The 11,454-nt window shown below is 28.8% G+C and overlaps 1 protein-coding gene and 1 pseudogene across 1 annotated transcript; one reads left to right on the top strand and one right to left on the bottom strand.

Moving 5' to 3' along the window:
• Positions 1-1,787: 1,787 nt before the first annotated feature.
• Positions 1,788-2,333, top strand: LOC124909572 (MADS-box transcription factor ANR1-like). Its single transcript, XM_047450239.1, has one exon. It carries the CDS (start codon positions 1,788-1,790, stop codon positions 2,331-2,333), a length of 546 nt encoding a protein of 181 aa, XP_047306195.1.
• A 647-nt stretch (positions 2,334-2,980) lies between these two features.
• Positions 2,981-5,831, bottom strand: LOC124909571 (annotated as a pseudogene).
• Positions 5,832-11,454: the final 5,623 nt, after the last annotated feature.

Below are 11,454 nucleotides of genomic sequence, written 5' to 3'. Positions count from 1 at the left end.
TAGCAAAGTGTCTTAAAACATGCTATAGGTAACCATTATAGCTATGGCATCTACAATTCGAGCATCTCAACTTTGACAGTCTTGAACTTCTAACGAATAAGAAGATAGTGAGAGGCATATCTTCCATCCACAATTCGAATGAACTATGTGAAGGATGTCTACTTGTAAATTAGTTCCGAAAGAGTTTTCTAAATGAGTCAACATCAAGAGTTACAAAGTCACTTGAACTCATACTCACCGGTTTATGTGGACCAATCATCACATTGTCTACATGTGAAGCCAAATATGTTGCAACTACACACTGTGTATGCCACGCAATCTAGATTAGTCATGATTTTGACTATTTTGAATTTATATATTTAAAATAATTATTTCATATTTATAAAAATATGTTGCAACTACACACTGTGTATGCCATGCAATCTAGATTAGTCATGATTTTGACTATTTTGAATTTATATATTTAAAATAATTATTTAATATTTATAAATTTGAAAAGTGTAATTTAATTGTTTACACCTATAGTAGACTCTCGATAAAATTATATTCGATAAAATTATAACATCGATAAAGTAATAAATTCTTACAGTCATGACTCAGACAGAATAGCTAAAGTAGTAATTTCGATAAATTTACTAAGTAATATATTTTTTTGGCGCATATAGGTGCCAACCGATATATAAAGTGATAATATCTACTATTTTTTTAATAATTCCGAATGCCTTAGTGAAATATGAGTCTACCGTAGTCTTCTTTATATGAAAATTTATATCTATTTGAATCCCATCCCACATTTTTTGCAAAGCTTTATGAATTTATGGAGTGCTTCTATCATATTGTAAGAGGAAATCACTAAGTACCTCCACTTTTAAAAGGAAAATTGAGTACCTCCACTTTTGTTTTAAAATTGTCCAAGTAAAATTTTCTTTTATAAGCATGATCCTCCGTTTTCTTTCCTGTGTAATTTTTCCAGACCTCGTTTACTCTCCAGCTGGAATTACTTCGGATAATATAGGTCTTAGATTTAGGGGACTTATCAGCTCCCTCATTGTTTCAACTGACCACTTTACTATCTTTTCATATTCTTCCTTCTATAGTAAATTTCAATACTTCATATAAGTCTCTTTCAAATTTTTAATTCAATAAATGAACAAGTCTGATGTTTTTCTTTTTCTTTGCTCACGTCAATAAGCTTCTAAGGTTGATTCTTTTAAATTCTTTGAAGTCCATACATTTTTCTCACAAAAAAAAATATATATTTATATAACATTTGCAAAACTTATTCTAAAGGAAATAATTTTATTTATTCATATTGTTAAGCAAATAATACTAACTAATTAATTCAAATTCAAACTAATCTAATTAATTGTAAACCAACTAATTTAATTAATTCATAATCAAATAAATTAATCTAATTAATATATAATAATCGAAATTATATATATATAATACATATTAACGTATTAAAAAAATTCTTACTTATTTCTATAATTTCTTCATTTGAAATTGAAAGTTCTGTTTGATTTTTTTTAAATTTCAAACAAAAAAACACTTACAAATATTTTTCAACAAAAATTAAAAAAAAAAATCTCCATAATTATATATATATATACACGGTGGTCGGTGGTGGACAACTTTATATCCAAGCATTCAATCGTTCTTTTATACCAAGCATTCAATCGTTCATCAAAAAGAGAGAAAGAAGAGATCGAAAGAGATCAAGAAGCACTCGAAAGCAAATCTCATTGATTTTTCTGTCTCCTCCTCCTCGAATAGATATATAGATCATGACGGCGGCGGCGACGGCGACATCTGATGATAGTAAAAGTGACGGGAGAAGAAATAACAGAGGTCAAGGGAAGAAGAAGATTAACATTGCGCGAATCGAAAACAAATCTCAAAGAATGGTGAGTTTCTCCAAGCGCAAATCCAGTCTGTTAAAAAATGTGAGTGAGTTTCAGAAATTGACGGGACAAGAGGTTGGCGCCGTAGTCTTCTCCCCCGCCGGTCAAATGTACACCTCCATCAACGACGACAACAACAACAACGGGGGGCCCTCCTCCTTTGACGTTATTGTTGACCGAATCCTGCAAGTTGGCGATCCCTCCACCTCGACGATACAATTACAACAAGATATCAGGATGAGGACGACGACGACTAGGGAATCATCCGACAAGGACGACGACTCTGCGTTTCTGATCGGATGGATCCTCAATGCAATTGGTTTTGATGATGATCTTGTTGAGTCCAATGATTTACAATTACTGGCGTCCAAGATGGCGGATCTCGAGAGGATTAAAGAGGAGGTCGACAGCCGCATAACTTCTTCTTAATTAAATCACTTTTTAGATATCTAATCTGATGATCCTAATGGTTGTTGTTGTATTTCACTATTAGCTATATATGTATGTATGGTTTCAAGAAACCCTATTTTTCTTAAACATATTTTTTTCAGAATTATAGTACTGTTGTTTAATTAATAATGTGATTTAGTAATTGGGATTATATCCAAGCCGCTTGTTTGTTAATTCTATCATCATATTATAATGTATGTTTGATTAGTAGTACTGTAATCTCTGTTTAAACAAACAAACAAACAGATCTCATTTTCAAACAAATATTCTAAACAAATCCAATTTATATCCATTTTCAGATAAGAAACATATATAATTAAGCATCATAGATTTATACTTACAACAAAATTAGTTAATTAATAAAAGAATATTCGGCTGTTTGTTAATTAACAAAATATATGACATGGGCTGCAAGTAGATACTGTAAATCTGTTCCTAAATTTAGGAGGATTTATTAAATACTTAAAATGGAACTATACAGGACTGAGATGTTAAATAAGGTTGTTTTATGTGTTTTAGAATCGATTTAAAACAAAGTCAGAGAAACTGAACTGCTTTCAATTTAAATGGTGGTAAGCAAACAAGAAATCGGTTCCTCCTGTCAGATATTACAAACAATTTTGTTCTATAAAATCACCAGAATTACACTTTAACGCTACCAGCTTTTCTCGATTAGAATTGAGAGACTTGCTGCAGTTTTCGAGCCTGAAAACATTTGCAACGCCCATTTCCACTTGATTCAGTTTCTTCTGTTTTTGTAGTCTTCTTCAATCCGGTGAAGTCAACACTACTTAGTTTCGGTTGTTTTTTCTTATTATTGTTCGTAGAATAATCATCTTCGATTTCATCAGATTCCCTATCAAACATTATGCAAAGACTCTCATAAATGGAAGTTATGAAATAAACATCACAATATAAACTAATATTCTATTTCATTGCGAGTTTCATGATTCAATGTACAATTTATACCTTATTTATATTTTGTACCATAAAATAACAGTTACACCATTCCATCCAACATCACATTTTCAATCTAATCATTCAAAACACCAACTAAAAACTAAGGATGATCTAATCTAATCAAAATGACATTAAACCTTAAATGACAACAAAAAAGTCTAATCCATATGCCTAAAGAACACAAAGTAAAAGATAAAGTAACAAAGCAAGTGTTATATAAATTGTCTTACCAAAGAAATTCAACCATATTCTTGAAGAAGGGAGTACATGTACCCCAGCTGAACCGTACTAATGTTGGAAATCCAAATACTGGGTGTTTGTGATCACCCAACCAAGTTTTAGTTGCAGGGTCTGAATACAAACATATGCACAAAAATCATCTATCAATTTCTATTTAAAACACTCACATTTAAATAACAAGCTTACTTGGAAACTGAAATTTTCGTAATCACGATATGAATGAAAATGCCAAAGTTCTTTTTTTTCATTTGGTATAAGTATTTTTTTGTATCATACTCCAGATTATAGACTGTAATTTTACTTGATTTCCATAGTTAGAATTAAAGTGTTTTTCTCATTCATTTGGTATATAACATTTGTTTTTTTTTTATCATAATCCAGATTATTATAGGTAATTTTCTTCATTTTGTATAAAAATGATATTTCTGGATTATATTCCAAATTATACTGTGAAATTTTACTTCGTTCAAAATAAATTTATTATTTGGATATGATCCTAACTGTTTTCTAAATTCTTACAAATATAGATTTTATCGGATCATAAAATGTGACTACCAAGTGGCTCAACATTATCTAAATACATATACAATGAAAGATAGTAAATAAAATGGTTGTGAAAATTAGAGAAGACAACCTAATGAACACTAAATCAATCTGAAGATGATAACAAAAAGGCTTCATTTCAGCATGCATCCAACCTTTTTCCCCCTATTTCGTTAGAATTTTAGTTTAAATTTGATATACAACTCTCACATGCATTTACCTTATTGCTAGCAAATGAAATAACTACTATCATCATAAATTACACAGTTAAGTTTGTAATGGATATTTTTGAAACAGATAAACATTACTCCAGTTTCATTCTTTCTGTTGGGATGTAAAAGGCATACTCTGCCTTTTAAGATAGTACAGATACAAAGTTCTATAACTTGAATCAAAACACTAGTTGTTAAATAGTGAAAGAGTATAGACTTGTACCTCCTGGATACCCAGAGCCAAAATTTCTATTCATATTATCAGCAGTTTCATCTAGTTCCCAATTTCGAAGTGCTCGATCTCTTGTAAACTAACATATCAAATAAATGCTTTGGAATTGTTTCAACAAAAAGGATTTGCATTCACAGTGTGTTAAGAAAATGTTAATCACCTTAGCAACAATGCTTGCTCGACTCACAACTGGATAGACTATCAACTTTTTTCGAGACTACAAATTTTATGAATGGAAATCGTTCAGTCAATCTCACTCTGTATTTCTCTGGATCTCCAACTGGATCTACATAAACCTGAAACAGTAGCCATTAACACAAAGTCCTTGTTTGATACCCTTTATAGTTTATCCCATCATTTGAATCAAATCATGGAAATAGTTGAAATTCTTTGACAGACAAAGTATCATCTTCTTAATTACAACCTCAGTCAGAAGAACTCCCATTTCTGTTACTCTTCTGATAAGGCTCATGGCAGATTCATGTGAGATCTCATTGAGGTTAATCTTGGTTCTGAGACCAAATGAGCAACAAATAGCTTAGCATCATCAAAGAAGGTGATTTATAGTAGTCCATTTTAATATTAAACAGTTACGGACTAACTTGTTTAACATTTTTGCAGATAGTTCCTTTGGATCTATGACATCCACAGCCATCCCAGAGATTCATCATCAGCCTTCATATTATCAAATAATTCTTCCCTTTTTTCTTCCTTTAAGGTCTTTGAATCTACAATAAGCTGATGAATGATTATAATTGTCAAATTAGCTATATATATTGTATAGCTAACTATCCAACTTCATTTTAATGTTCAAGACCAAATATCATTGTTTTCGGTTATGCCTAGGTCTTTGATGTGCTATGTGAATGAGTGTATTGGATGGAACAATAAGATGACTAAACTCAAGGATTATATATAGAATGATTATGATTGTTAAATTAGCTATATACAGTTCAGTATTCAACTTCATTTGATTTATTTTAAGCATTCAAAGCTATGAAATTGAAACAAACCCAGAAAGAAAAAATGATCAAGTAATGTAAGTAAGTTGAGGAAGTATGGTAACCTGCAAAATAATACAAGCAACGAGGAAAGAGTCTTTTTGCATCCGTATACCATGGGGGGACCTGTGTTCAAGTAAACAAATTCGTGAAAACAGAAAGAAATCGATGTGATGAAAGAGAGATTGAGGTAAAAGAAAAACCTAAGACAGGGCGGGCCTCGTCCGGTTTCGTCAATGCCCGCCCATGATGCAGCAGGAGGGTTCAGAAGCCCATTTAGGAAGATCATGACTTCCAGATTCCATTTAAAAAACTAAAACTCTCTCTGTGTCCAGATTTTTGTGCTTCCCGCCAGAAATTTACCAAACGGTAGGGAAAAGGGCAACTTATTGGATTAGTCGGATAAATTTTTCATAGAAACAAGTCCCTCAAATATAGTAAAAGGTTTAAATCGAAGAACAAAGTTAGATATCACAACCAAACCCGCAAATTAAATTAACCATGAAATTTAGTCTCATTTTATTTTATGTAACCATATTATCAGCTTTTAACATAGAATATCTCATTATCAAATTATCTGGATCACTGTCAATTCAAATTTAATTATATTTTATTATTTTAAAATTAGCTTTTTAAAGTTAGTATTATTCAGTAAAAGTCATTTTTGTTTATATCACACATTTCTTCCACTTATGTGCAGGGCCGAAAGGGCAGACCACCTTAAGGTAAATGTGTTAGGTTTTTAGATAAATTTATTAAGATAAAAATGATAACTTAATTAGGTGATTTCTGATTTTGTACATCATCTTTAAGAGAGAGATAAAATCAAGAACATTGTCTAGTTAGGTGATATTCTTAAAAATACTTTAAGTTGAACAGAGTCTAGTTTGTTCAACAGTTAGCTAGCCAGTAAACTGTATTTGTTTCAAAGAAGTATAGTAAATCATTCCGGTGGTTGGAAGAAAGGGTGACGTAGGAGAGTTTTCTCCGAACATCCATAAATAAATTGCTATGTGATTTACATTCTATCTTCTCTTCTCTCATTGGTTCTTAGCTTAAAAACTGAGCAAACGTTTCCACATTTGAATTGCTTCAAGATTTTGCAAGGGTTTGTGAAAAATAGAAAGTGATATTTATCCCTAATAGGATTTCTATCAAACTGTTTTCCAAAAGTTGTCATCAATAGTTAGACCCCCGTCTATATTGATTACACCGATCTTATCAATTGGTATCAGAGCCCTGTTTCTATTCTCAAGCATCAAGAACATAAATCATGTCTATCATTAACAAGATCCCTCTGCTTTCGAAAGAAAACTACGATTATTGGATGATGAGAATGCAAGCTCACTTGGCTGCTCTTGATTGTGATATGTGGAGTGTAATTACCTATGGTACCATAAAGATTGCAAAACCAAGACGTGAGTGGACAAATGAAGATAAGATGACTAACAATATCGACAACGTTGGCAAAGATATTCTATATCAATCAATCAACATGAATATATTTTGTGATATCAAATTATGCTCCTCTGCTAAAGATATTTGGGAAAAACTGATTCAGATCTATGGTCGTAACATTCAAACTAAGAAGAACCAGAAAGATCAGAAGGGTCTTGTATGTGCGGAAAACAAGTAAAAATGGGCCGATAGCGACTCAGAGGACTCACCTAGTGAAAATGAAATAGAAGCCGTCATATGCTTGATGGCAGATGATCAATCCAAGGTAAATGATCTTCCCTCACAAGAATTTACCAACGAAGAGTTAACTGTTGCACTCAATGACATGACCATTGAGTACAATAAGTTATCAGATTATTTTAATGAATTGAAAGTGAAATATGAGACCATATCTCCTCTTTATCTCAAATATCTAAACCAAACATTTCTAAAAATAAAATGGTTGAGCTCTCATCTGAGAATGAGATGTTCAAAGAACAGATTCAAACTCTTTCTTATGAAAACAAAAGGTTAAACTATATTGTTAGCGCTTAGACAAGGTCTGGAGAAGTTGTTAGATATCAGATTAGTCTGTTGAAACTTGCTGGATCTAAATCCGGTTTAAGATTTGATAGCAATGACCCAAACCAGTCCTGTAAAAAGTTAAACTCAGCAACTGACAAATTTAAACCAATAAGTTTTGTCAAAGGGATTCTAACTGACATTGAAACTGATCCAATCCATGAGGAGTTAGCTTTGAAGGATGAAATAACTTATGTTCCGCCGACTGTTAGCTGGCTGAAAATTAAGTTAGATGCAACTAGCAAGTTTGTCAATCAAAAACCTGACAAGAAGTCAAGGAGTTTTAAAAAAAATTATCCTCTAAAGCTAAGGGATTAGTGGCTAGCAGAAAGACGTCTGCTAAGTCAAAAGTATGTTCATTAATCACAAAATAAAATGGGAAATCCATAAAAATAACTCAAATATGGATTCCTAATGGACTGATTGACCGATGACCCAAGTGAATATGGGTACCAAACGATTGTAAATATTGTTTTGTGTAGGAACATACTAGTGACTGCCTGGAAAACTTTGTTTGGCATCTGGACAACGACTGTTCCAGGCACATGACAGGAAACAGACAGCTTCTAACTAATATAGCAGATTGCTCAAGTCTTAAGATCACCTTTGGTGACAACAAAAAGGGTAAGATTATCCATGAGAATCTAACCATTAATGATGTTTTACTTGTTGATAATCTGTGTTACAACCTGATTCGTATTAGTCAATTATGTGACAATAGCCTATCTGTTGATTTTGAAACTCATGCATGCCTAGTTAAGGATCAGCATGGTAATACTCTGTTAACCGGAAGCAGGGTAGGAAATTTTTATAAAATGAACTAGCAAAATAAGACATCTGGCCCTATGTGCATGATTGCCAAGAATGACCAGAAATGGTTATGGCATAAAAGGTTAAACCATCTAAATTTTAAAACCATCAACAATATTTGCTCGCATAATTTATTGTTTGGTTTACCTAAATTATAGTTTTCAAAGGACAAGGTTTGTCATGCTTGCCAGTTAGGAAAATAGGGCTGATCATCGTTCAAAAGTAAAGGGAAATCTCAATCCAGTCGTTGCTTAAAATTGTTACACATGGATCTGTTTGGTCCAATTCCTATAAAAAAAACTTAGGAGGAATGAGATTTACCCTAGTAATTATTGATTAAAATCTTTAGAAGAATAGATTTACCAAACGGTAGGGAAAGGCATCGTGGATTAGTCGGATATATTTTCCCTTTCTTGAAGAAGATATATTTATAGAAACAAGTCCCTCAAATATATTAAAAGTTAGATATCACAACCAAAGCCGCAAATTAAATTAACCAGGAAATTTAGTCTCATTTTATTTTATGTAACCATATTATCAACTTTTAACTTAGAATATCTCATTATCAAATTATCTGGATCAATCTCAATTCAAATTTAATTATATTTCATTATTTTAAAATTACCTTTTTAAAGTTAGTATTATTAAGTAAAAGTCATTTTTGTTTACTTATGTGCAGGGTCGAAAGGGCAGACCAACTTATGGTAAATGTGACGGGTTTTTAGAAAAATTTATTAAGTTTTTTTTAAAATAAAATGGATAACTTAGTAATTTAGGATAAAAAAAAATGTATTTTTTATTTGATTATGAGTTTTAATCTCATTAAAAACAATATTTTTAATAATTTTTTAAACTAATATTATGATTGTCAAAAATAAATTCACGTTTTTTTTACGAGGATGGGACAACTCAATTTTCTGGGCGATACTACATATGTGTTACGAAAAATAAATACGTTAATTACAAAATAGTGATCTCCAGACTCTATATATTAAAAAGATTGTATTTAAAATCAATGTACTATTATTACCTCATCTATCTTAAATCCCTTGTTAATTAAATATGTTAAAATTTATAAATATTAATTAAATATATTAAATTAAAGAGTTAAAAATAAAAAAAATCAACGTTATTATAAACCAAAATCATTTATATTAAAGATTATATATTTTTAGAATTAATAATTAAGATTATATATTTTCAGAATTAATTTATAAATTTTAATCTAATTCAAATTAAATGTAGACAATGTTTTAATTAAATTAATTACATTTATATAATTTATTTTTTAAATTGTGTTTAAACGAAAAAAATGTTATTAAATTTGTTAATATATATAATTAGAGTATATTATAAATTATTTCGATTAAATTAAAATAAAATATTTAAAAAATAATAATATTTAACAAAAAAAAATTGTGGTTAAAAGTGAGATTACTTCTAAATAAAGTCATCATTATAAAATAAGAGAAACTATTAAATAAACATTTAAATATGGTACAATTGTAACTATATAACATAAATGAAAATAAGCAAATAATAAAAAAATTTAATACCAAATACTAACATTTTGCTACATCTCATTATCGACCAACATCTACCTTAATTTTGGGCATTTTTTTCAACTAATTCGTCATTATCGATCATATTATACACTCATTTTGTGCGTTTGTTTCAATTTTAACCATTATTCTCTTAATCCCTTAAATTCACACTCATCCCATCTAAAAATTGAAAATTTTTTTAATCTCTCAAATTTACACCAACATATATGATAATCATAATTATTTTATTTTTATAATACACCATTTAAAATGCGCATCAACTAAGATAAAAAACATAATCTCAAATTTTGAATGTGATTACACCACTTGTGATTATTAAATTTAATTTATAATTTTGTGTATAAATATTTTGTATATAAAAAAAATATTTTTTTAATAAATTATTTTGAAAATTTTATTTAGAGAGGTAAGAATAATTTTAAAATTTAAAATTTAATTATATAGTATAAAATAATAAATAAAAATAGAATCATTATATATATATATATATATAATTATTTATTTAAAAAATCAAGTAAAGAAAATTTACAAGATTAAATATATATATATATATAGTGACGTATCTCATAAATATGAAGAAAAAAGTAAAAAAAATTAAAAAAAATATGAAGAAAAAAATTAATATTAAAGGGTACAAATAATGAAACAAATTAATTTATTTTTATTTAAATGTATCACAAATTAATTTTTAAAAAAGTTGTTATATATATATATATATATATATATATATATATATATATATATATATATATATTATAATTATATAAATTATAGTATTATTAATTTATAAAGACATACACCTTTATTATTATATATTTACCGTGAGTGAGTGAAAAAACAAAAGTAATATATATTAAAGAAAGTCTGTATTAGTTTTCTTTTATTTTTATTTTTTTTTTTGTAAGCTTTTATTTTCATGTCTTACCATTTTTATCATGATAAATAAGTTGGAATAACAATTTTTTTACTAGATAAAAACCAACAAAAAAAAAAAAAAAAAAATGTATGCTTTCTTCATGAATAATGGGACAATTTTTATGTTATTTACAACTAGCCATTCACTTAATATACAATTAAGCGATTTTTATGTTATTTAAATCTAGCTAGCGAATGTTTTAACAACATTTAAATACATCATCATTCAACTTTGCCTCCTTAAAATGTCGAAAACAAATACAAATGAAAAGTAATCGAAAAATAGTATTTTTGAAACACGTAAGGAGGATTATATGGATTATTGGGTCCATTTGTATGAATTAAATTAGAATTGACATTAAAATTTTAATTCTAATTCTATAAAATTTCACATTTAATTACAAGTCAATTACCGTGTTTGGAAAAACTTTAGAATTGTAATTCAAGTTCAATTCTAATGTTTATGTTTGAGAAAGAATATAATAAAATAAATTAAAATATATATTATATATATAATTAAAATATTGCTTCAACACAATTTATTATAATAACACAAGTGTTCAATATTTTTTTAAGGTTTCGATTCTCATTATGAATAAATAT

This window comes from Impatiens glandulifera, chromosome 7 (genome assembly GCF_907164915.1).
Source record: "Impatiens glandulifera chromosome 7, dImpGla2.1, whole genome shotgun sequence".
NCBI lineage: Eukaryota > Viridiplantae > Streptophyta > Magnoliopsida > Ericales > Balsaminaceae > Impatiens > Impatiens glandulifera.
The sequence above is the reverse complement of the archived record's forward strand: the minus strand, read 5'-3'. Positions and strand labels throughout refer to the sequence as shown.